Source organism: Lacerta agilis, chromosome 3 (genome assembly GCF_009819535.1).
Source record: "Lacerta agilis isolate rLacAgi1 chromosome 3, rLacAgi1.pri, whole genome shotgun sequence".
Lineage (NCBI taxonomy): Eukaryota > Metazoa > Chordata > Lepidosauria > Squamata > Lacertidae > Lacerta > Lacerta agilis.
This window is the reverse complement of record NC_046314.1, coordinates 86050449-86076623: the sequence shown is the minus strand read 5'-3', so window position 1 is coordinate 86076623 and position 26175 is coordinate 86050449. Positions and strand designations below refer to the sequence as shown.

The 26175-nt window shown below is 44.4% G+C and overlaps 1 protein-coding gene across 1 annotated transcript in view; it reads right to left on the bottom strand.

The window, feature by feature from the left end:
- Positions 1-23790, bottom strand: part of TOGARAM2 (TOG array regulator of axonemal microtubules 2) — a 45694-nt gene extending 21904 nt beyond the window's left edge. Inside the window, exons 1-10 of the mRNA XM_033145450.1 lie at positions 23787-23790; positions 21978-22112; positions 20644-20898; positions 18935-19155; positions 16782-16966; positions 15457-15506; positions 9368-9549; positions 5814-5970; positions 3182-3346; positions 1603-1744 (exon numbers count right to left, since the gene is read on the bottom strand). Of these exons, the coding sequence (XP_033001341.1) occupies positions 1603-1744; positions 3182-3346; positions 5814-5970; positions 9368-9549; positions 15457-15506; positions 16782-16966; positions 18935-19155; positions 20644-20898; positions 21978-22112; positions 23787-23790 (1496 nt within the window). The remainder of the gene's footprint in view (positions 1-1602; positions 1745-3181; positions 3347-5813; positions 5971-9367; positions 9550-15456; positions 15507-16781; positions 16967-18934; positions 19156-20643; positions 20899-21977; positions 22113-23786) is intronic.
- Positions 23791-26175: the final 2385 nt, after the last annotated feature.

The window sequence follows — 26175 nt, the reverse complement described above, 5'->3', positions numbered from 1 at the left end:
ATATCGTGGCACCTTAAAGACTAACAGCTGGATTATAGCATAAGCTTTGTGGACGATGGCTCACATCATGAGACGTGTGAATTGTTGTCACTGGTTGGCAGATATATCCAAAGAAAAAGAAAAAGGAAATCATGTTAACTGTGAGGTCCAGTGGCAATGAAGACTGAATCTTCCACATCTTTTTGAAAGCACAGCTTTAATGTTTTCCATAGAAAACTAATGGTGTGTGTTAGGAAAGGCTTTTTATCAAGTTGTATATTTAAAAAAGTAGGATTCTCTATGGGAATAACACATTTCAAATAAGTGGTAAATGTGGCAACATTGTGCAACTCACTGGCATTATTTCAATGTCTGGGGGTGTTAAGCAGGGTCACGGCCAGTGCTACTATTAGACAAAGTGGGAAAGCCACCTGAGGTAACTGATTTGGGGTGTCACAAAATGGCAGCTAATTGTTATTTAATTATTATTATATGATACTTACTGCCTGCAAGTAGGAGAGGTGCTTTGGGGAGTTTCTTTCTCAGGTGCCAATATAACTTGCCTGCCCTTGTGCTTAATGTGCATGAGGTGGGAATACTAGTGCTGCTCTGCCTTAGGCAGCAACATCTCTTGGACTTGCCTTGGGCAAGGTTATATTCTTGCCCCCTTGGTGTTTTATTTTGTATCTAAATGAACTTGACAATGCCCTTAATGCCACTCTCCAAAACTTGACAGCAGAGGCAATTGAGTCTTACTTTATTGGCTAATGATATGGTCTTATTATCGTATTCCAGACTCAAGTCTTAAAAGGCTTTTTGGTCATGTTTTCTAAGTCCTGTACTCTAAATTGTACTGTACAGATAAATCAGGAGAAATTAAAGATAGCAGTCGCTGAAAAAAGGTTTATTCGGGGAAGTGGCTGCTTGGCAGCCAAATTCTAATCAAGAGCTATACGCTGGCATTGCTCTTGTCTCACACACGGATTCCATGCTGTCTAGAAAGCCACTCAAAGCAGGACAACTCCACAGGGGTGTCAGTTATAGGAAGCTCGTGGGACAGTATTTGACTGAACAGTTCCACAACTGCAAGGACATTTAACTGCCCAATGGAATTTCCCTGCCCTCTCCTCTCCCCATATGTCCCCTGTGTGCCCCGTAGATCAGCTCCTAAGGATTGGGGGGAAACCCTGGAACAGGTTTAGGGGCAGCACAAGGAGGGCAGAGAAGTTCCTGCTAAACCTCATTTCCCTAGCAGAACTTTTTAGTTGGACACCGTCCATGGAGTTGAATTCAGGGTGTGGGGCTTAATGAGGCTGGGTGGAACAATAGGAAGGGAGGCCCAAGTTGGGCTGCCTTGACATAGCCCACAACCTTTTGAAACAAGCTCAACGTTTTCCCAAACTGGGCTTGTGAAAGTCCACCATCAATTTGGTATCCTCTGTGGGTTTGTGGAAGGGAAGGAATGAGACAAAAACAGATGGCATGTGTGCTGCCTGGAAACCAGAGGAAGTGAATTTGAATCTCACTTTATACTGTACTGCAGCTTTCATGCAGCCACAAGGCCACTTGCCTACCTTTATGGCATGAGACACAGGGGAAAGGTACAGTTTTCTCTTTCCTTACCAATCGTTGCTGTTGAGCCACTTCAGAGCATCGACCAGCCCCTGCTCTGGGTAAGACAAAGGTCTTATTTCTAAGGCATCTCTATTTACGAGGTCCTCTTCCCATTCCGGAGAACCCTGGAGGTTTGCTGGCAGGGAGTTAGCTGTAAGTATGAAGGAACAACAGCCAGCCATATAAATGCAATTAACACTGGCAGTCAGGAAATTACAATTAACGCTACAAATAAGTTGGTGTTATAAGGAGTCATCTTTCATTTTACTGTTCCCATGCAGTTGTAGATGCATATCTGAACTGCATTCCATTGAAAGGACTGCAGTGAGAATAGACCATTTTCACTGAAGTGTGTATTGGGCTAAACATCCCATTTACGCCGAGTCACATCAGTGGCTTCTCTGGTGGGGTCAGAGTTGCACCAGGCAGTGGAAGCCCACTCTGCACCATCCCACCTTTGCACAATGTCCTATTGGTGACATCTGACTGATATGCAACATTGAAGAGGCATCTCACAGTTGGGCTTGTTGTTCGCCTAACAATTATACCACACAATACCATATCTGTTTTTAGAGAGGTATAACTTTCCAGGAGGACCCGGTGAAGTGCCGACATGGCATTAATATCAAATCATCCTGGCAGCCTGCTTTGACTGCAAAATCTAAACCATTTCATGAGACAAGGTGATACAGCAGCAGGACGAAGCAAAACAATAATAATCACTATAAAGCTTTCTATGGACAGAGGAGGATGCTGAGTCATATGCTATTTGCACAGGGACCTTGAAAGGGCAGCAGAAGCGGGGAGAACTCCAGAGGTAACTCTAGAGGGTAGTTATCTCTTTAGTACCAGGTGGCTCAGTAGAAGATGGGAAAAATGGAAGCGATGGGGAGCAGTCCGCTGTACAAAGGCAATTTTTGTATTCACTTTGGCCCTGCCCAATACTCTCTTGTGGCCCTTGGAAGGTAGTCCAGAAGCAAATGTGGCCCTCGTGCTGAAAGAATTTCTCCGGCCATGCCTTACACACTCCCAAAAGGAAAGGGCCACAAACAATGAGGAGGTGCAAATAGAGAAGTGGCTGCAATCAACCTGTTGGATTTTTGTAGTAGTGTAATAGATAGGGAGTCCCTAAGGCAACCTGTCCGTTTTCCATATTTGCAACATGAACCAATGAATGTTGGTTCAGCAACAGGGATAGTTTTATAATTTTGCACCTCATTTAAACTTCTGAGCTACCCAAGAAGTTTCAAGGCACGATCGTCCACAAGCGGGCCAGTCCTGCATTTGTTGCTTGTGATTTCTTTATTCTGTTTTATGTAATATTGGGGAAAAAACTCAATACAACTTCCATTTAAAAAAAAAAAAGTTTCAAGAAAATATTATCTGAAAAACACCAGTGAAAGGAAAAAGTGATATTGCTAGCTTAGCTGAGATTATAATACTTAAAGCAAGAAGCTTCTTTTCCCATTTATTTTTCCAGTGTGCCTTGTGGTTATGGGGGAGCCCTTGCTTGTGCCTGATACTTCTATCCAGGGCTGTTGACAACCATAAAACCTGCATTTGTTGCTGGCCTTGTTTTGTGCCTCACCTGAAGCATGCCTGAGGAAGCTACTGTCATGGTTGATGACGGGGATGCTGGGCAGAGAGGGCCTGTTCACCCGTTTCTTCAGGGACGTCCCAACAGGAGCTCTGCAGGGATTGCTCAGACTGAGGCCAGCAGGGGTGGTTCCGTTGCTTTTAAGTGGGCCGGAACCTGCGGAAAGTAATTCAGCGAAGTCAGCAGAGAGTCAAGGGAACTAGCAGCTGAAAGAACATAGGGCCAGTTCCAGGTTTGAGACGTGCCTAGGCAAAATGTGTACTCAGGGGGGTCCCCTTCTCTGGTGGTGGGCCGCTGGTGGGTTTACCTGGTAGCAGTATGGACAGCAGCATGACTCCAAGCAAATCCTGAGTGGCTGGAGCCCACTGTTTAAACTTCATCCCCCTGAAAGCCTGGACAGGGGAGACTACAATTGGTTTCCACCAGCAAGTAAGTACCTTTTTAGTCTCTCAGGCTTTTGGAGTTAACTATCATAATCTGATGCCCTTCTTTGTGTGCCTCCCCAACAAGAGGTTGCATGGCCTCTTGCTGTTGCTGTTTTTTTTGGGGGGGGGGTTGGTTAATTGAGTATTTTTAACATTTGTATATATTATTTGCTCATAGTATTTTTATGTATTTCTGTAAACCACAACACATCTATTGATGGGGATTATGTTTCTTCTAAGAAGGAGGGCACTCCACAATTTTGGAACAGAAATAATAATTTCAATGCATTGCTTAAAACTGCCTTGGAATCATATTGACATGGTGAAGTGTGCTCTGCAAATTTGGAGAAATAGTAATAGTAATTGCATTTATGACCATCCTTTTTCTCCAAGGAGCTCAAGTACTAATAGAAGTAGTAGCAGTAATAGTACAAGGTAAAGGTAAAGGACCCCTGGACGGTTAAGTCCAGTCAAAGGCAACTATGGGGTTGCAGCGCTCATCTCACTTTCAGGCCAAGGGAACCGGCGTTTGTCCACAGACAGCTTTCCAGGTCATGTGGCCAGCATGACTAAACCGCTTCTGGTGCAATGGAACACCGGGACAAAAGCCAGAGTGCACAGAAATGCCATTTACCTTCCCGCCACAGTGGTACCTATTTATCAACTTGCACTGCCATGCTTTCGACCTGCTAGGTTGAAAGGAGCTGGGATAGAGCAACGGGAACTCACCCCACCACAGAGATTCAAACCGCCAACCTTCCGATCGGCAAGCCCAAGAGGCTCAGTGGTTTAGACCACAGCACCACCCATGTCCCTACAGCAGTAATAGTAGTAATAGTAGGCACTAGGGGACTTTGAACAATATGCAAGAAAAGCCCCACCACATACAGTACACCCAGCTCTCTGGGGCTGACACCTCCCACCCACACTAAAGAGAAAGAGCAAGTGACCTTGCACCAGAGCCTTGTTCCGGCAGAGTGCTGAGTCTGCCACTTTCTCTGCTGCTGCTGCAGACCTTTGTGGAGTTTATACTGCAGCACAATCACTGCATGTCAGTTGCAATCAGATCACTTAGGGAGCTCTGCCATAAACCTTCCTCCTCCCCCATCTTAAATATGCACTCCTATTGTAACAGCTTGGATATTTCATCAGAAAAGCATCACATCTCAAGGGTGTGGAGGGTGTTTAAATCAGGGAAATTCTTGCTGTATGGCTAAGTACTTCCTGTGCATGAAAATTTCCTCCTGGCTATAGTTTATTTAATAAAATTATAAATTTTGGGGAAGGGCATCTGCGTTGCTTGACTGTAATTGCTGCAGGTATACTGAAATATGGGTGCGTTTCATAGTGATGAAAATAGATCTCCATTCAACATGGTCCAGGAACTAGAATATTATTACAGGCTGCCTTCTTAGACAGTCTCTCGATTGCTAGGGTACCGGTAAATCCCTTTTTAAGTGTACCTTTTGTGAAGTGCAGTGAAATTGATGAAATACACTGTATAAGTGTCAAAATTGTTCAGCATTGTAAGTGCATTATTCCAATATTGTTCATGCCTACCAAAGTACACAAGGACACATCTCACCTTTTCACTAAGAAAAGGGTCAAGTTCAATGGAGACGATGAGGTTGTGGGAGCATTTCAGAGTTCACCAGGTGCTGCTGCAGCATTGGCCCAGTTCTCACATAGGAGGTGAGGAGGCAAGTCTGTATGTAGACTATATCACTGCAGGCTGCAGTGGAAGACAGAGGAGGCTCACCTGACTGCCACTCTATACACCAGGGAGGGAGAACATAGACGTTCCAGAGGTTCTTACAGTCAAACATCCATCAGCCCCGGCCATCTCAGTCAGGGATTCTGGGAGATGTCTTCCAACAACATCTAGACAGCCACACTTCCCTGGGAATAAGCCCCACCGAACTCAGTGGGACTTACTCCCGAGCAGACATGTGACTGCTCCTCCATAACCTCCACTCACAAAGGGGGCCTCTGGGGTGTTAGCTTTTCAGGCAGCTGTCACAGACAGGGGAAGGTAGCCACCCTGTAGATTGCCTTTTTCTTCTCCTCCTGCCTTACACAGTGTGCATCTGATCTCTGCAAGGCACGTTAAATGAAGGCAAATGAAATTCAGGGTGATGCAAAATGCATACGAAATCTGCATATAACGAGCCCCTTTTATTTCTCAAGTCGCCACATACCTTCACGAGCAGTTTTCTGTAGATGCTCTTCGAACTTCGTCAGCCTTTCCTTCTCTCTCTCTCTTTCCTTTTCTCTTTCTTTGCGCAAAATCTCTATCTCCTTTAACTGCTTCTGGCGCAGTTTCTCCTGAGCCGACTTTGATATGGTCACATGGATCTGGACACAACGAAAGCAAAACACAGTGCATGAAAAATAAGGGGCACGTGTGTTGTTCTACATTAGGGGTGGAAGAGGACTCTATTCCAACCTGATCAAGCTTTGACCACAAAGGACCACCTCTTACACTGAGCATTTGCTTATGCATTTGCTTGCACATTATCTTTTTCTTTCCCTTTTTTCTAAAAAGCCTGCATATTTATACACAAAATTATATTTAAATTTATAAACAAAAATATACAGTATATATATTGTGTATATATAACACGAATAAAAGAGTCAAGCCTCATGCAGTACTGGATTTTTGCTGTATTATGGTATAAGTATTCTTACTTAAGTTTCTCAATATGATATATCAATAGTTGAATTTATCTGCTTATGTGTTGGTTCCCTTAGGAAACCTGGACTGTATACAAATATAAGCATTCATGTAATATTATATTTATAATAATGTGTATAATATGTGAGCGTTGTTTGTATTATTTAGTGGAGCTAGTAAAAAAAAACCCTCACTTCTGATCAAGATCAAGGAGCGAGACAGGAGTCAGGAAAAAAATATTGCACAGATAAGCTCAACACCAAGAATTTCATAAAATTCCATCCCTACTCTACACACAAGTGAGGAATCTCTTGGTGTAATGTGATTCCACAAACCCAAACAGGACTCATCCATTTTCTTGAAACCTTATTTACTGGGTAATAGAAAGTAAGATAAATATTTCATCAACATGGAGGATGTGCTAAATTTCTTGTTTTTTTCTTCAGAGTACTTAAATTGAGTACATAGGAATGCTGTGGGTTTCACCTGGCAACATAGTCAAAATAAAAGCACGTCTGATGTGTTCAGTATATGTCTTTGCTTGACAAGCTATCAATAAATAAAAAGATAATGCCCTCCTTATGAGCTCCTGGCTAGTCCATAGAAGATCGCAGATCACAGAATCATAAAGTTGGAAGGGACCCTGAGGATCATCTAAATTAGATCTCATGTTGTTTTCTTTCTTTAAAGGTTGCTGTCCCTGCAGTGGCCAGGAGACTAAATCAGAAATGCAGTGTTGGAGATGGGGCATTTAACTCCATTCCCCCAAATACTTCCACCCACAACTTAAAGCTCCTCCCTGAAGCTGCTTTTAGCTACATGGTGTACCTGTTAGGAGATAAAGACCCATATGAAGGGAGAGAAGCAGGGGTCTTGAAGTTGACCATCAACTGTGAGCACCTGGGCAGCAGACATTGCAGGCACACAGGTCACTTGGGGCATTTAAAGCACATGACTTCATAGAATCATAGAGTTGGAAGGGACCGCAAGGGTCATCTAGTCCAACCCCCTGCAATGCAGGCATCTCAGCTAAAGCATCCATGACAGATGGCCATTCAACCTCTGCTTTAAAACCTCCAAGGAAGGAGAGTTCACAACCTCCCGAGGGAGATCATTCCACTGTCAAACAGCTCTTACTGCCAGAAAGTTCTTCCTGGTGTTTAGCTGGAATCTCCTTTCTTGTTACTTGAATCCATTGGTACAGGTCCTACGCTCCAGAGCAGGAGAAAACAAGTTTTCTCCATCTTCCATGTGACGGCCCTTTAGATATTTGAAGGTGACTATCAGAGAGCCAGCGTGGTGTAGTGGTTAAGAGTGGTAGACTTGTAATCTGGGGAACCGGGTTCGCGTCTCCGCTCCTCCAAATGCAGCAGCTGGGTGACCTTGGGCTAGTCACACTTCTTGAAGTCTCTCAGCCCCACTCACCTCACAGAGTGTTTGTTGTGGGGGAAGAAGGGAAAGGAGAATGTTAGCCGCTTTGAGACTCCTTAGGGTAGTGATAAAGCGGGATATCAAATCCAAACTCTTCTTCTCTCAGTATCCTCTTATCCGGGCTAAACATACCAAACACTCTCAACCGTTCTTTATAAGGCTTGGTTTCCAGACCCTTGACCATCTTGGTCACCTTCCTCTGCACACATTCTTATTGTCATTAAACTGAACCCAGAACCTTCTGCATGCAAATCAAATGCTCTACCACTGAGCTACAGTTCTTCCCCTTGTAGTTTGCCCCCCCCCCAGCCCCAGCTGCATTTAGCAGGGAGGAAACAACATTGGGAACCTGATTATAGATTTCCCACAAAGCATCTACAGGCAAGTCCCAGTTCAGGTGCATCTGAATGACTTGCGACCATGCACACATGCACAGCACTGAGTCTGGAAGTAACCCCAAAACATTACGAAAAAGGGGTGGAACGGGGCATGCTTCTGCATGATCTGCCAATGCTTGTGGGGGTCCAAAATGGAACCCCCGCGCAAAACGAGGATTGCTTGTAATTTGTTGTCCAGAGTTGGACACAGCTGAAAGAGAAAGTACAAATGGAGGCAGATATTAGGCAGAAGACTTGAGGTTGGGTTGGAGACTATTATATAAGATGAGAAGCAGGAGGATTTCAGAAAAAGGAGGGCAGGCGGCCTTATATTATTTATATAATTGATTTCACATATAGTTTCAGGCTGATATTTTTAAAAATGCTGAACCAGTGCTTTTTCAGTCCAAGAAAGTGAAAAGTTTTAGCAAGCACTATTCTGAACAGATGATAAAAGAATCTGGCTTGAGCTATGTAAAAAAAAAAAAGGCAAGCAATTTATATTAGCAGGAATGTAGAAGGGCAGCATTGCTTAAGACCAGATCCTCAGAAATCGTTAATGAATTCCTTTATCCCTAAACTTCACTTTGAATGCCCCTTCTGTGGTTTATGTATCATTTTGTCACTGCAGGAAAACATGCAAGAAATTAAAGAAGTTTCCGAGGCTCTTTCTGCAAAATCAGCTTAATGCAATAAAAACACACTTGATTTCTTCTAGCTGCATACAATTTGTACACCTTTCTTCAGCGTATTCTTTTGGTTTGCTGCTTTTGTTTCCCATCCTTCCTCCAAAGAACTCAGGGCAATGTGCACAGCGTTCCCACTTTTAATCCTATGAGGAATCCCATGAGATAATTTAGATGGAGTTTAGCGCTTCCAGGCAGGTGCTTAATATTGTAAATGGGTCACGGAGCTATCACACATGGGTCACTGGCAATAGGAGTTTTAATTTATCAGGCTTGCGGAGCTCTGTTGCATGAGTCTGTGCGGCCCTAAAGGTGATTACAGATGGGGATGTTTTCCAGCGAGAATCCCTCAGGTACCTGACAATTCAAGTCATAGAAGGATGGGTCTGATACCTGCAATTCCAAACCAGCATGCTTAACTGCAGTGGCATCATTTGAAAAACAATAGTCAAATGTCACCCACAGTCACCCTCGCTACTGCTTGCTAACTTACCATACCTTTCCCTTGGCTTAGTTAAATACAGTACACATCACAGCATCTACATGCGCTCATTAGAACTAGAAAGGGGATAGAAGCCGCATACCCTTCCATTGCTCTCCGTCCACTCGTCATCTTTCAAAAGGCAAGGACTTGAGAGCTGGCCCCCTTCCTTAGCCGGACTGGGAGAGGAGGCGGTTAATGGCAGTACGGATTCTAGTGGACACCCAGTAACCTTCAAGGATGCAGACAGGCCATTTCTGAAAGTGGGTTCCGGTGCGCTGGTTTCTGATGAGCCAATAAAGCATAAGAAACACGTTAGCACGGGCAGCGAGCATGTATGAAATAACAAGTGTTACTGTGGAGAGCGTGAGCCAAGAAATTACACAATGTATTAATGTAAATCGAGAGGCTGTGCCAAGGAGATACTCCACTAGATTGAATCACTCCCTGTGTAGATGGACTCAAAGAGGGGTGTGTGTGAGAGAGAGGGGGGGGGAGACAAAGGCCAAATGAAAGAGCTGTCCTTCTTGTTCCCATTTCCTGTCAGCTGTGGGTTATGCTATTATTATCTTTGTAAACAAATTGTAGTAGTCAAGTGGGACCTGTAACAAAATATATTGCAGTGCATCCTCACCTCTGGAAAAGCCAAAGTATCTGAAGGGTATCTGAAGAAGTGTGCATGCACACGAAAGATCATACCAAGAACAAACTTAGTTGGCCTCTAAGGTGCTACTGGAAGGAATATTTTATTTTATTTTGTTTTGACTATGGCAGACCAACACGGCTACCTACCTGTAACTGGAACTATGGAAGGCACCACATTGAGCCGCATGAAATGGAAGTCGGTATCTGAAGAAGTGCGCATGCACACGAAAGCTCATACCAATAACAAACCTAGTTGGTCTCTAAGGTGCTACTGGAAGGAATTTTTTATTTTATTTTGTTCTGGAAAAGCCTGTTCTTTTTTCAGGGCTCCAGCCAATCAACCAGCCATGCCCTCCTCCAGCAAGCCATTAGCAACATAGAGAACACAGGAAGCTGCTTTACTAAGTCAGAACATTTGTCTATCAAGCTCAGTGTTGTCTGTTCTGACTGGCAGCAGGTCCCCAGGATTTTACAGTCAAGGTTCTCTGCTAGTCCTTGCTGGAGATGCCGGGGATTGAACCTGGGAACCTTCTACCACTGAGCTATGGAACGTCCCCTACCTTGGTTTTCCTGGTTTTCTTTTCCAACTAACCCTCTGCATTCTGTGGCTACTGACAGCGACAGAGGAAGCCACTCGGGCACCAGGGGCTGCGTGCCCAGGGGTGGGGCAAGCCACCCATAGGGGCAGAGTGAGGGCAGGGCATACTGCAGGGCCTCCAGAGCTTGCCTGCCTCCTCCCACTCAGCCGCCCTACATCTGGGGGGGGGGGAGGAGGCAGTGGGCGGACCATTTGGGTAGCACAAAGCCTGCGTGTGCCCAAGCCACCACGTCTCTCCCAGGAGAGCTGATTGGCTCGGATGCGCTGCAGACCCCGCGGTGAGTGCGGCCCACCATTTTGGCACCCCCCTCAGTAGTGACACCCAGGGCGGTCCGCACCCTCCACACACCCCTTCCTTGGCCCCTGGCCACTGAGCATGCAAAACCTCAGGAGTCCCCAAGCATGCCAATAGCAACCTGCTGTTTCTCAGTGGCCCTGATTTGACTCCATTTCTATCAGCACTCACCATGTGAGTTTGCTACCAGAAGGATGGTGTTGTGCAAAGTGTTGCGCTCACCCCAGCTCAAAAAAAGACATGATGTTTATCTGGCAATCAAAACAAGGGGATGAAGCAGCTTCCCTGCACGAAAAGACTAAAGTCTTTGTTCGTGCGTGAGTCACCGTGCAGGGGGAGGGAGAGAAGGATGTGGGCACATAATAGAGGTTTATAAAATTATGAATGGTTTGGAGAGTGGGCAACAAGATGTGGGGAGCAGTTGTCACTCGCTCACTAATATGCACTCACTCATAAACATTAGTGAATAAAACTGACTGTCAGTATAAAAGATAGCACTTCGTGTAGCATAATTATGTTCGGTCACCATGCAAGCAAGCTTATATGTGTGATATTTTTGTACTGTATCTGATTTTTGTTGGAAGCCGCCCAGAGTGGCTGGGGAAATCCAGCCAGATGGACGGGGTACAAATAATAATAATAATAATTATTATTATTATTATTATTCCCCCCAAATAATCATGGGAACTGTGGTTTGTTAAGGGTGCTGGGAATTATAGCTCAGTGAGGGGTCTTGTAGCACCTTTTTAGCACCCTTAACAAACCAGGAATCCTTGGGGTGGAGGAGCTGTGGCTGCTAAAGTTGCATAAAAGCACTTTAAATATGTGGTGTGAATCCATCTCTACTACTGGTGACTGAGGACAGGGCTTTCCATGGCTATTGCAAACTCCATGTTCAGAAGCAGTTTCCTTTGAGCAACAGATACTGGGTACAGGTATCTGTTAATCATGAGCTCCCTGAGGCTGGCTGCTGTGAGAAGAAGGATGCTGGGGTAGAAGGACCCTTGAACTTATCCATCAGGCTTTTTCTTTCACTCTTTCTCTGATTTTGTGATTGAACTTGGTTCCATATGAGCTACTTTTGATTCCACCAACTGGAGTTAAAATGAGCCTTCATTTAGGAATAGTGACTCATCAGCTCCAAATAAGGCCTAGGTAAATTGGATGTTTTCCTTTTTGAGGCAGAGAGCTCAAGCTCACACCTTTCAGCTGTTTGTTCCTGGGGATAATTATTTCTTTCAGCTATCTCTCTCTCTCTCTCCTGAGATAACCCCTTTCAGGAGACAGTACCTTGAAGATATCAGTCATACTCCTACTTACATTTCCTCAAGTATTTGCTCTTTCTTGATGCCCATCCCCACAGACTAACTGCTGCAAGTAGCCTCTTCCTTTGTCATGTCAAGAACACTTCAACTGTATTGTATAAGGAAGCCTTCACCAACCTGGTGCCCTCTAGATATTTTGGACTGCAAGTCCAATCAGCCTCAGTCAGTGCTGACTGCAGCTGATGGGAGCTGTAGTCCAAAACATCTGGAGGACAAAAGCTGTCAAACTTTGATACCAGGCTAGTCCTTGCCTCGGCCAGCTATATTGAGTTGTGGTGATTTGCCCATAATATCTTCCTTAACTTCTCTATGACACCATATTCGCTTAAACTATTTTCAGAGGCAGGGCTGGCCCAAGGCATTTTGACACCTGAGGCAAACCACAAAATGGTGTCCCCTCAACGAGGCAAGAAGGGATGATTGAAGGTCTACATCAAGAACAAGGGAGGGGGATAAAGATCTACTTCAGGAACAAAGATGGGAGGAGACCATTGCACCTCCTATTTGCCAAGAAGCCACTTTAGAGGCAGCGGGCAGGGGGCTGCTGAGGAGACAGAAGATCCAGCCTCCAAGGAGTGTGCCATAGCTGTCACTGCTACCAAGGAACAACAGGTGATGCATTTCTTGGAGGTTGGATCTGCTGCCCCTGTAGACACATGCCATCTGAGGCGGTTGCCTCATCTTGACTCATGGGTGGGTTGGCCCTTTTGAGAGAGGTAGTCATGTTAGCCTTTTATTTAACATAGACATTGTGGCAGGTGATGAGTACAATTTACAATCGATATGGATATTTAGTGCTTAGGTCAGATGGAGAAAGCTCTAATGGCCACACTGCCAAAATGAATATGTATGTGCTTTTTCTCTCATCCATGCAGCCCCTCAAAGTGTCTCTGTTTTCCAGGGAGTGTCCTGGATTTACAGAAGCTGTCCCAGTTTCTGATTTAATCCCACTTTTCCTTAGGACATCCCTATTTTCATTGGAGAAATGTTGGAGGGTATGTCCATGTAGGTTATGCTTCTCGCATATATACGGATAGGCACATGCATGTGCACACACACACGGAGCTTAATAATTAATAAACCAGATCCCATTTCCGCCACCCAGCCAAGATATTCCCTCTCTCCCAACCCAACCGTATAATACACATGAACAAGGATGGACAAATTAGAGTAGGCCATCGGAAAGGAAGTGAATCTCCTATACAGGAACATCTTTGGTTTAATGTGTTAAATGACTCTGTCTGGTTATGAAGATACACTCCAGGGGAATCTCATTTGAACCCAGCACTGCTTACATATCTAGGAGTCCATGGGCACCAGTCTGTGTGAGATTGCTGAGCAGAGTGTGCATTCAGAAAGTCTGATTTGGAGGAGTCAGTGGAAGTGGGAAAATGAACAAGGACCACAAGGAAAACACAAAGGCCCAGATGAAAAATAAAGAGAGAGGGGTGGCTGCTTTGGGCCCTGTAGCCTGAAGCATCCCACTTCTAACCTTATTTAATATATTATTTCATCTGCTAATTTTTCAGGTTTGTATTACATACATAACAATATGCATTGAAGAGCGACAGGATTTTGTTCATGCAATGGTGTTTTTTTCTTGTGCTGTGAGAAGATCCAGGGAAAATGCCCCTTTCTCTTGGATAGGGAATTAAGAGGTATTTTAACAGAATTTAGCTCTTTGAAGCTGTTCCTGACACATCCCCTGCAGAGGGATAATTATCAAAGCTAGCAACTCAGCCAGCCACCTTGATATTAGCACCTTTGACTGGGCAATCACCCCAGAGAACAGAATGTTCAGCCTCCATCTTAACACACAACCCAGGACTTGCTATCCAGATGAGCTTCTTGTGGCACAGGGAACTAAGAGAGGCTGTGCTTTAAAAAGCAATGAAGTCACTCCAGAAACTAATCGGAATTTACACAACAATGCTGCTTAAAAATCAATAGCGTTTTCTCTTATTCTGTTCTTACCAGCCTACTGAGTGCTTTTACTACTAAAGCTGCCACACAAAAACAATCACCTTCCTGCTCAGCAGATCGGCAATACATCTTCAAATAGCTGCTTTCTCCAGCGCCACAAAGCCCAGCAGGGTGGCAACAGAAAGAGGTTCTGTCAATTTTATTTTTTATTTTATGCTTTTATCACGTTTACATCCTGTCCTGCCCCCAAGGAGCTTAAGGCAGCACACGTGGTTATATTATAGCCTCACAAATTCCCTTTGAGGTAGATTAGGCACAGAGAGAGCGGGGGCGGGGGCGGGGGCGGGAAGCACTTAATATCTGAGCAGAGATTTGAAACCAAGTCTGCACTTTGACTGTTAGCTACACCTTGCATGTAAAACTTTTCTCCAGTGTTTATTATTTTGCTGGTGACATAGGAATGTGGCATTGACATGTACATCACAGTGACTGGCCCCTATGCCCTCCCATGCCTCTTGTCTGCTTCCTACCATGACTCTGACTGGAATATATTTGCAAGGAAGACTCTCTGTCCGGTGCTTTCATTACAATAAGTACTCTTTATTTCCCCATTTTCTAATCCTGACCCCTCTGGTTCTAGATCTCTGCTCCACTCGCAGCCTGGCCTAGAAGCTTCTGTTTGCTTCCTGGTTCTGCCCTCCCTTCTGCTGCCACATTGCAGCTTTCCTTCTTGATTGATCATCCGGTTTTATTTGCTACCCCGACATTGGCCTGCCCCCAAATTCTGTCTCGGAGAAATTACTTTCTTCCTACACTGGGTAAACATCTGCCAGGGTTGGTTAAGTCTAGCAACTCCTGTGTCAACACGGCAAGATCAGGTTTGATGAACATGAGCAGTCTCTGCCAGCCCTTGCGATCCTTTTTAATCATGAGGAGCTGCTGAGGTCCTGTCAATGAACTTTTCAATTCCATTTTTTCTCTGTGGGCACATGAATTCATATGCCTTTACCTGCTGACAAGCGGCAAGACCACATCACTCCTTCAGACTTCTGAATGCATTTGCTTTGCTTGAGCACCTTCTTGTCCAAGGGCTGCTCCAAGCTACTATGTATGTAAATGTCACACTGAGAGGGTAAGAGGAACCCGTCTGCTTCTCTGCCAACATGTGTGCTCTCCAGACTGGTTTGCAGTTTTGTGCTGGGAAAGATAGGCATTTGCAAGCCTTCTTGTACGCATCTTGAAACATGGATGCCTTTCAAACCTTTCTCTAATAAAAGTAGCATCATGAGCATCTCTAACACCACCACCTAGAGGATTTTTTTTTAAGGAAGATGCTTTTAGCATTAATGTCTCCCAAAAGTCACATCCACATTTTATGATAGAACATATGTGCAACCTGTACCTACCCAGAGTGTTGAGGGTGCTGTCCTCGGCATTGAAAGGCTCTGTCCCCGACCTTAAAACAATTGGGAGAAAAAGGAAAATATGAAAATACAAAGTGGGGGGAGGGAACCCAGGTTTCTGCCAGAGAGATAATATTACAGCGCTTATACTGTATGGTGCTTTAGACTATTCGACATGCATACAAACACACTACAGTGGTACCTCTGATTACGTACTTACCGTAATTCGTTCCGGAGGTCCGTTCTTAACCTGAAACTGTTCTTAATCTGAAGCACCACTTTAGCTAATGGGGCCTCCCGCTGCCGCTGCACCGCCAGAGCACAATTTCTGTTCTTAACCTGAAGCGTTATTTCTGGGTTAGCGGAGTATGTAACCTGAAATGTATGTAACCTGAAGCGTATGTAACTCGAGGTACCACTCTACCTTCAACAATCTGAAAAAGTAGGTCAGTATCACCCCCATATTAGAAAGTAATGGGGAGGAGGGAAGAGATGCAGCTAGAAGACAGTGTCCATGCTCATATGTAAAATTGATCACAAACCGTGCTTCGTCAGCTTGGTATGTGCACGAAGCTGCATGGATCTCAGGCACTCTCCTGCTTTGTCTTTCCCCTGTTTAACATGACATGCAAGCCAGAACTCGTGGTTCTTTCTCCCAAACCAAGCATAGTCAAGAAGAAACCTTGGCTTCTGCTCCCTGTTTGTTTGGAATGGAGGCTCACACCTAATGCTAAGCCAGATGGTCCATGGCTCACTTCCCTGATTTAGGAAGGAAGGAGCAAAGTGGGAAGCGCACAAGCTGTGTGCACCAGCACAAAGCTCATGCACAGGCTAATTTCACTACTGTAGCTATGGCTTGCGGCCAGCATTTTGTGCAAATGAGGCCAGTGACGTGCTTAAGACCACCTAACAAATCCAGGGCAGAGGTGAGGTTTGAACCAGGTACTTCCTGACGCATAGCTCAGCCACAATGCTACACCAGAGGCACTATGGCTTTGAGTAACTGCTGAGAGCTAGAGCAAGGGGTGGCTATTGCCTTCAGTCTGCTTCGGGGCTTCCCAGAAACAGCTGATTGGCCATTATGGGAAACAGGATGCTGGGAGAGATGCACCAGTGATCTGACCCAGCAGGGGTCTTTTTATGTTCAGAGCTGCCTCAAAAAGTCACAGTCATGCAATGGAGAGCTGCAGCTCACATAAAAGGGGAAAGTTGTATCCTCTGATCTTCGGGGAAGAAGGATTCTGCAGGCAAGGCTTTGAAAGAGAGAGGAAACAAAGGCAGTGGAAGAGGTCTGAGAAACAAAGGAAATGAAAGCAGGAGCCGTCTACCTTGTTTCAGGGGAATTTTCTGCAACAGGAGGAGCAGATTTCAGCAGGAACTGTGACGAGCCTGGAAGAAGTTCTTGAAAATTCTGAGAATTTTCTTCTTCAAGTGCCTTTGCTGATTTGGGGATAGGTGGGATCAAAGTGGTACCTAAAGACCGCCTCAGATTCTCACCATGGCTATGTAAGATCTGCAAGAAAACATGGTTTAAAAGACACAGGACAATGACATAATCACTCAATATTTGCAGGTAGCCAAAATACATCTCTGTGTTGAGGCTCATGGAGTGCAAGAGTCAGCAACTGGTTTGACCCAGATAGATAGATAGATAGATAGATAGATAGATAGATAGATAGATAGATAGATAGATCACTTAAAATTGCTCCTACCTCATGAGCAGGACTCCCAAGTAATCTACTTTGACCTGCTGGTAGCAATGTGTCCTCAGACATGGCTGTTACTGCCTGAACAATGTCACTTTAATACATGAACTAAGATGCAACATGGAAAGTCACTTCACTAAGGGTTGGTCAAAACAATCAGGGGGGGGGGACATGTGAGGCAGTAGCACTTCAGAATTCTAGGTGAATTCTGCTCTCCTACGAAAAGCCTCCATGCAGTTGGAAACCTGAAGCCCTCTAAGTAAAAAATAGAGTGGGACTAGGATTAGTCCTGGAAAGTGGTAAAGAATAATGTGGCACAGTGGAAACAAGGTGGTACAGGGGAAACTAAGGGCTCATCAACACTTTGGCTGGTCCCTTGCTTAGAAAGCACTTGCCTGAGAGGCTTTCCCCTTGCCCCACTCCTTTCCCAGGGAAAACCCACTCTTTAGCTCTAAATCAGAGAAAACGTCAATCTGGAGAAAACTCAAATTGCCATTTGCTCCGACTGAGCACTAAAGAGTTGTTTTTCCCAGGGGTAAGCAGTGGAAGTGTGGATAAGCCCTGAGACTAACCTCATTTTTCTCCACATATTTTTATAAACAACAGTTGCTGCATCAATCCCTAAGAATAAGAGAGGGACAGATCAGCCCTTTTTTTAAAAGAGAGAGAGAGAGAGAGAGAGAGAGAGAGAGAGAGAGAGAGAGAGAGAGAGAGAAGACTCTCTAAACCAAATTCTACTGATGCAGAAAAATAAGCACTTGAGCTGCACAGAACTTTTCAAGGGGCAAAAATGTGAGAAGTTCTGTGTGGCATGAAAGATAGACTATTTCAGCTGAAGTACCACATTTTTCCAACATCTTGGTGCTCTCTGCATCACCTGCAGTGTGATAGCGCCCTCTGCTTGTCCTCCTCCTGTCTTTGAGAGGAGAATTTCAACACTCTATTCCCTTTTTCTTTTCTTTTTCTTATATATTTTACTGGAATAAATTTCGATCACACTCTCTAGGATGTATCTATTATTCCTGCCAGACAGCCTTGAGCTCCGGCCAATTTTGCAACTCCTTCGACCTTCCATCAAAATCTGCTTCTCAGAAGTCTATTAATTTTTTACATTAGTGCTCCTCCTGCCGGCCCTCATCAGCTTCTCAGCTCCTGGATGATAAGGTGTGATCACCGGATCCTTGGTCCTCTGCAAATGCCACTTAACAATTTGTCATATCTAACTGCAAGTTATTAACTCCAGAGGCGCTTCATATCTCACAGACTGTGCAGTATAACACAGAGGATCTTCCCATATCAGGAAGAGATTTCTAATGCCAGGTACTGATGTTTTCCTAATGTCACTAGTGAGGGCTTGTTGGGGACCGAATGCCAACAGATAGGCCTCTTGATTCCTTTGCCCAGCTTAGTAGGCAGGATCACTGATTTGATTCCGTATAAGGTAGCTTCATAGGTTCAATTTCTTTCCTGGTACACATTTTATCTCCTTGCATGTAATTTTCTGCCCCTCTTCAAAGCAATACAACTTGAACAACAGACAGCGCATTCATACCAATTTGATTATGCTTGGGCAACAGACTCTGCAATTCAGCTGCAGACTAAATCAAATATGATTTGGTGCAATTGACCCAACATAATAACCTTGCTGTGCAGGCAAACATTAGCACCTCAGTTTTTAATAACAGAAACAATAAAGCGAACCCAAATGCTTCTAGAAGCATAAATCTTCTCAGGCACGAACACCACTGCATTTCAGCATCTTCATTTGACTGTACCTCTTGAGTGTCTGCTATTGACTCCCGGTTGTCCGAACTAACTTCCAAGCAGTTTCCCAACACTTTCTGCTGTCTTTCACGAGCTCCGTCAGCCTCTGGGGTAGTGGGGATACTCTGAATAGGAGGCATGGGCTTGGAAGTGACCAGCAGTCTTTGAGAGGCAGATCTGGAAACAGTTGGTTTCAGGGCAAGTCCCTGAGGACCCACAGAGTTCAATAAGCCTGGAAACGCAAAACACAATGGATGTGACATTTCCCCCCTGAATGTATACGCATAAAATGAGTACATCACACAAAGGACAATGAGCTCCTTGTACAGCAGCTTGGTGTTGTTGGGAACAGCCTGAAAATCTTGAAAATGTTATTAGAAAAGCCAAGTGCCTTTTCCCTCTCTAGATTGTATACAGCCACATTCTCACACTGCAATGATCTCTAGCAGCTATGCAGATGGACAAGATACTAGGTCAAATGTTGCTGTGATTGTGGGCTGCTGGAACCAGATTCATGGCTCAAGTACATTCAGTCTCTGGAATACATACCAAGTGGGCATTGTCTCTTGTTGGATAGAGAAAGGAAAGACACCAATAGAGGCAAACAAGAATATGTTGTCATATCATTGAGAAGCAGTACCGAGAGTTGGGCTTGGAAATGGTTGGTGTTGGGTGGAACAGTAGAAATGGCTCAAAGTCAATAGTTGACCTCCATGTTACAGAGGCGTAACTGGCCTTCCCTAAAAGTCAGGCATTTAGTGTCGCTTGTCCCGTGCTATGGGACACTCTTCCAGAATACATTTTGCAACCCTGTGATTTTCAGGCTTCTCTTGAAGACCTTTGCAACTCTTTATGGGTTCCCCCCCCCCCCGCATCAGCCAGTCACTTTAATTGTCATCCTATATTGTTCTTATAATGCTGTACATTTTATTGTACATCTTTCTGTATACCACCTTGTAATATTGTAGAAAATGGCAGTATATAAATACTTCTATGAATAAATAAAATAAGTTGTTATTTATTCAATTTCTATCTTGCCCTTCCTTCCAAAGGAGCCCAAGTTTATCCACAACAATTTCATTAAGAACAGGTTTTTATTTAGTTATTTACTTTAACGATTCTATTTTAAATAAACATACAGTGGTACCTCGGGTTACATACGCTTCAGGTTACATACTCTGCTAACCCAGAAATAACACTTCAGGTTAAGAACTTTGCTTCAGGATAAGAACAGAAATCGTGCTCTGGAGGCGCAGCGGCAGCAGGAGGCCCCATTAGCTTCAGGTTAAGAACAGTTTCAGGTTAAGAACGGACCTCCGGAACGAATTAAGTATGTAACCAGAGGTACCACCGTACTGCCGTTTTCAGTGCTAACACTTTGCAGAAATGCGTTGCCAGGTTGGTTCCCAGTTTTTGTGTGTGTCAATGACAGATTTTGCCCACTCTTTATTTGTTCAGTTTTCAACACTGTGGTTTAACTGAGTGTTGAGCTTTAGACCTAGGAATGGAACAGAACCCATAAGTCTCACTGGGCAATTTACTATGGCTCAGTCTCCATTCTCCATCTGTAAAATGAGAACAATGGCAAATCTGTCTCAAGGGATTGTTGCAAGGCTGAAGCTGTAAGGACTTGAAACGCTTCGCACCAAGAGTTGTTATACACCATTGCAAATAAGACCAATGCTTCTTATCGGAATCAGTAGGCAAGCATCCATCATACCTTTGCTTGATGCATGGATGCCCTCAGACATTCTCCTCTTCTTGAGCTTGTCCTTGATTTGTGCAGTTTCCACGGCTGCACTGCTCACCTCCAGCTCACTGGGATCTTGCCTCGGCAGAGTGCTAGGCAGCTGAGAAGGGTCAGCCATGGCTGCTCTGTCTGTATTCTTCTTCAGAAGGCCATTCCTAATATCCAGAGGTTCTCCTTTGCCTCCCCACAAACATGCCTGCTTCTTTAGAACTGAATGAAGAGAAGCTGCAGGGGAAATTAATGAGATGCATTCAGTTACTCAACCAGGCCCACATATTGGGGAATCAGGTTTAGCTCTCCTGCTTATTTCTGCAGAGAACAAGAAGGTCACAGTGGCCAGCTGGTTAGTCTAGAACTTCCCTCACCAGCTAATTGCCAAATGGAAGGCTAAACAGGACCACAGCCAATGGCTGGGCTTTTGTATACTACATCCTTCACCTCAGTCAGCAAATGTCTTTGACCAGCTCTGCTTGAAGGAATGGGCAGAGTTTCACTAGGGGTTTATTTGAAAGCCATGGATGTGAAGCAGAGTAGGCCTGTTTCTCGTCCCACATTTGCAGCACGTTGGCCAAATATATCCTTCCTCTACTATAAAAGTCAAACGGTCCCCATGCTTGGAGATCCTCAAAAATTGTCACTCTTGCTAAAGTGACCAAAGGCAGTATGCCTATCCCTTGGACACTTACACAAGCATAAAAGCCAGTGAACTCTATGGGACTTACTGTACTCCGATATTTATTTTATTTTATTTGTTCATTTCATAACAGTTATATACCACTTGTAAGACGAAGAGTTATCTCGGCTAGATATTAGGCAATTTCAGCCTGCATCTCGTTTTCCCACTTGCAAATCGGGCTTTACTTTTACAGGACCCATTCAGACTGGTGTTTGGTCTGTGTTTGTTTTCTGCAACACCCTACTGGTGTAATAATGGTGCATCAGTAGTGGACAGGACAGTTCATACATTGTTCTGCTTTATTAGTTGTTCCCCAATGCTCCCCAAAGGTTACCAAGCTACTGCACTCTTCTGCAACCAAAACAAAACAACCCCCCAAAAAAAACCCTGAAAAAACTTTTGTGGTGTCAAAAGTTTTGGGATTTTAGCAAGACATTATGGGACATGCACCAATTGGAAATTAGTGTGTCCACCCTGAAACTCTTACAGGGGCAAACAGTACTGAAAGAAAGGTTGCATATAGTTGCCCCAATACCATCATGAACACAAACTATCATGAATGCACACTGTTAAGGGTGTCTGGAATGGCCCTAGGTCACAAATCCCACCCAGTCTTCCCCATCCTAACCATCATCTGCCGTCATCCATCCATTCCCACAGAGCTGCAAATTGGAATCGATGCTCCCTCCTCTCAGCGACCTGCATCCAGGCTTCGTTTTGGGAACGCTCCCACAATATATCGCAACAGGAGCTCGGTGCTTGGCTTTAAAAACGAAAACAACATGAATGAAATGAAAGAGGAGGGCCAGAGCAATCACTTGCTAATCTTCCATGTCTAAAGGCCTATTCGAAGGATTAGTAAATCTATGAAGCAGCAAATGCATGGTTGTTTCCTAAGTTGCTGGCACAGACACTCCTCCCTCTTGGAAGTGCTCCTGTTTTAAGGAATACTGTGTTTCACTAAAGTTCAGACTGCAGTGCAGAGGTCACCAGCCTTTTTGGCCTCAAGGCCCATTTGCAAAAACGGAGAAACTGTCGTTTTGCACAGGGCACCACACAAACACAGAGACATCAACCTATTAAATTAGCTGCAACAGAATGCTTATTTCGAGCCTAATTTCAGCAGAGGTACAGAAGGGGACACAATGGAAGACTGACCATGCAGGAGGAATGGCCAGCACAAATGTTGCATGACCAGCAGGAATGGAGCACTTGCAGCCCATTGAAAAAGCAGAAAACAGTGATACCTCTGGTTAAGAACTTAATTCATTCCGGAGGTCCGTTCTTAACCTGAAACTGTTCTTAACCTGAAGCACCACTTTAGCGGACCTATGTTTATGGGGCCCTGAAGCTTGAACTGACTCTCAGACTTTGGAATTGTTGAAATATATACAACCAAAAATTAATTAATTTGAGTTGTGTGACTCAAATTTGGTCTCCTAGACCCAAATAATTTAAGCAATGCAGACTAAAGTCGCTTCTGGGGCCCCTCCAGGATTAGGGTCCCTGAAGCTTAAGCTTCATCAGTTTCGTAGTAGATCCACCCCCTGTTTCTGTCTTATGTTCTTGTTGGACAATACACCCAAATATAGAGTAGATAAACAGAAGAGGGCTTATCCACTCTTGCCCTTTCCCCGCAACTTTCACCCAGGGAAACCCCATCTTTACTGCCGAATCGGAGCAAACATCAACTGGGTTTTCTCTGGATTGACATTTGCTCCAATTTATCGCTAAAGAGTGGGTTTTCTCAGGGAAAACAGCATGGCAAGGGCAGAACCACTTGGACCCATTCCTAGAAAGCACAGGACAAGCAAAAAACCACTCAGACCCATGCTTTCTAGGCATGAGACAAGCACAAGTCTGGATATGCCCAGAGTTTGCTAAAGAAACTGCTATTCCATACTTGGGGTTAGTTTCACATGGCTGATTTGGGCAGGGGTTTTGGATAAATACATTTTTTTTGTTTTGTTTTGCTTGAACTGCATATTTTATATCCTTATGAGTGGTTGAGCACACACTCAGACTCTAGGTCAACATGAGCTGGGAAGGAATTGAGAAAGTCCCATTGTGTGAGTGGCCTTCTGCCCCTCTAAATTTGCATGGAAGCCAATCATCTTGAAATTGTGTGTACCTCCTAGCAGGGTTTGTTTTTTTTAGGGGGGGCATTTCCTTTGCATTTGGCATTTGCTTTATACTGAAAAGATTGCATGCTAAATAAGTTACACAAAAACTGTATCACCTACTTTAAACACCTGGCAGCAGTAGCACAATATTTAGTGGAAAGTACAGCGTAATAGAAAGAGCACTGATTGTAATGAATGCATGTCAGGACGGAAACTGCAGCATTTGTCCTTACTTGTGCCGCCCTGTAGATGCTGCTTAACTCTAATCAGCCTCAGTCAGGGATGATGGGGATTGTAGTCCAAAATCAGGTTACCCATTCCTGGTATATTGTAACCAGTAAAAGTATTTATGGAGAGATTTTCATGATATATTCTGGCACATCTATGAAGCCAGACACAAATCTTATAATACAACAAAACCAAAACACCAAACCGGCTTGCAAATATAAGGAACAATTTTACTCAATTAAACACACTAAAGTGCAGCGTGCATGTCAAAGCCTGGAGATACTTATGAACAAATGGTCAACTAGTGGCACAACTCTGCCAATAATAGTGTCCTAACGCAGAGCAAATACGCAAAAATTGCTGCAGATAGTTCTCAACTGGACGCGCAAAGTCATATAAGAGGGAACGGTGGCAAGAAAGGCTTCATCACATAACCATATGTAGAGGTAGGGGTCATAGGTGGTGGTGGTCGCAGACAGGCACCTCCTCACTGTCCCTTGGCGAAAATGGATCAGAAGACCTTATTCCAGATGTTGATCAGGTTTCACTACAGCTTCTTCAGTTCATAATACTATATACTCAACACGATACATCAACAATATAAGTTCTTCACAGGTGTCCTTACATTTGCAAGCCGGTTTGGTGTTTTGGTTTTGTTGTATTACAATCATTATAACACCTGATACTTTTTTTGTATACCTTATAGACAGAAATCTTAAGCAAGAACATTCTCCAGATACATGATATGTGATAACCCAGCAGATAGTTTCAAATACGGAAGGAAAGAAATATCTTTACCTGCTGTAAACTCATCATGTGTTGCCATGTGTGTAAGGAAGGGCCCAGGATACTTCTACAACTAAGAGGCTACTGGTTGGCTTTCTTGTTACTGGCTCCACAGCTGCTGTTGTTTCTCTCCCAGAAGATCCAAAGGTCTGCACAAAACAACAACAAAGACAAAGCAACCCAGGTGATGCATTCTCTACATTCTTACACTTTATCAGCTAATGGAACTCCTGAACTCTCAGCTGTAGGCTAAGGGCTGCTTCTTGTGTCTTGAGGCCCTGGGACCACCCTGTACCCTAAAGTGTAAATAAGTAGACACCAGACAGGATATTGGTTTGGGATCAAATAAGGCCACAACTTTATTGGTTACAGATGTGAGGTTTGGCTATAGGCATTGTGGTAAGCAACAGTGCATGTCACTTCTGCCCATCCACTGGGAGTGTTTCTAATGGTGAAGCTGGGGGGGGGTGCCCTATGACCTACGACAAATTGGGGTTTCCCCCAAGCAGTTCTCATTGGAGGAAGGGTATGGCCCTAGCCCCCATCTAGGTGTCTGACAGGAGCCACTCCTCCTGGATCCTTTTAACAGGATACCCTTACCTATGGAGGAGCAGGCGGAGGCTACAACCTCCTCTCCAAACAAGACTAGGCTTACCCAATGCCTATCTGCTTCACAAAGTTGTGGTGATTGCTATGAGGTAGGTGAAAACCCAAATGGCAGTGCCAATTAGCCAAGTGGGGGGGGAACCTGGGCGCGGCACCAAGGGCCGCAATTGGTTGGTTGGCCCTGTGCCCAGGGGAATGCCTCACGCTGCCATTGGCTCGATTGGTGGAGGAAATATGATCTGGCCGGCAATAGGACAGTTTTCCAGGGAGGCCCAGGGCCCACCCACAAAGCCGCCTGCCCACAAAGGAGGGCGAATGGACTTACATTAACAATTTCCTACACAGAGATAATCTCCATGTAAGAGGAAGAAAAGCAAACATAACACCATGAGTTCTGGTGTTGCTACAAATGTATGTCAAGATGTTAATAGTAATCCATGGCTTCCTATGAGGAGTGACCCCTTTCCAAGCCCCAACCTATAACCGGCAGCTGCTTGCACATTGAAGACTTGCAATACAATGGCAGGAATGCCAGAGGTAAGCAGATGCATGGATCATTTCCTTATGAGGAGGCCAAAAAAAAATGTAAAGTTATTAGTTAAGGACTAATGTACAAAAATTGTAAAAGGCAACACAGGCACACAAATTAAAAGATCACTTAAAAGAATAAGTGGCTAAAATGGTGTCACTGGAAAAGGTCATACTAAAGGTGTCCCAAAGTTCCGAAATGTTCTGGGTAAGCCTTTCAACACACATCAGGGATTGGGAACCTGTAGAGCTCCAGGTGCTGCTGGGCCCCTGTTATAGCTCAGTTGGTAGAACATGGGACTCTTAATCTCAGGGTCATGGACTTGAGCTCCATGTTGGGCAAAATATTCCTGCACTGCAGGGGGTTGGACCAGATGGCCCTTGTTGTCCCTTCCAACTCCACAATTTTTTGATTCTATGAACTCCCATCAGAACCATCCATCATGGCCAATGGTTGGGGAAGATGGAAGTTCTACTACCACAACATCTGGAGACCTACATATTTCCCATCCCTGCACTAAATATGTTAAAATAATATCTCTTTAAGCAAGTCCT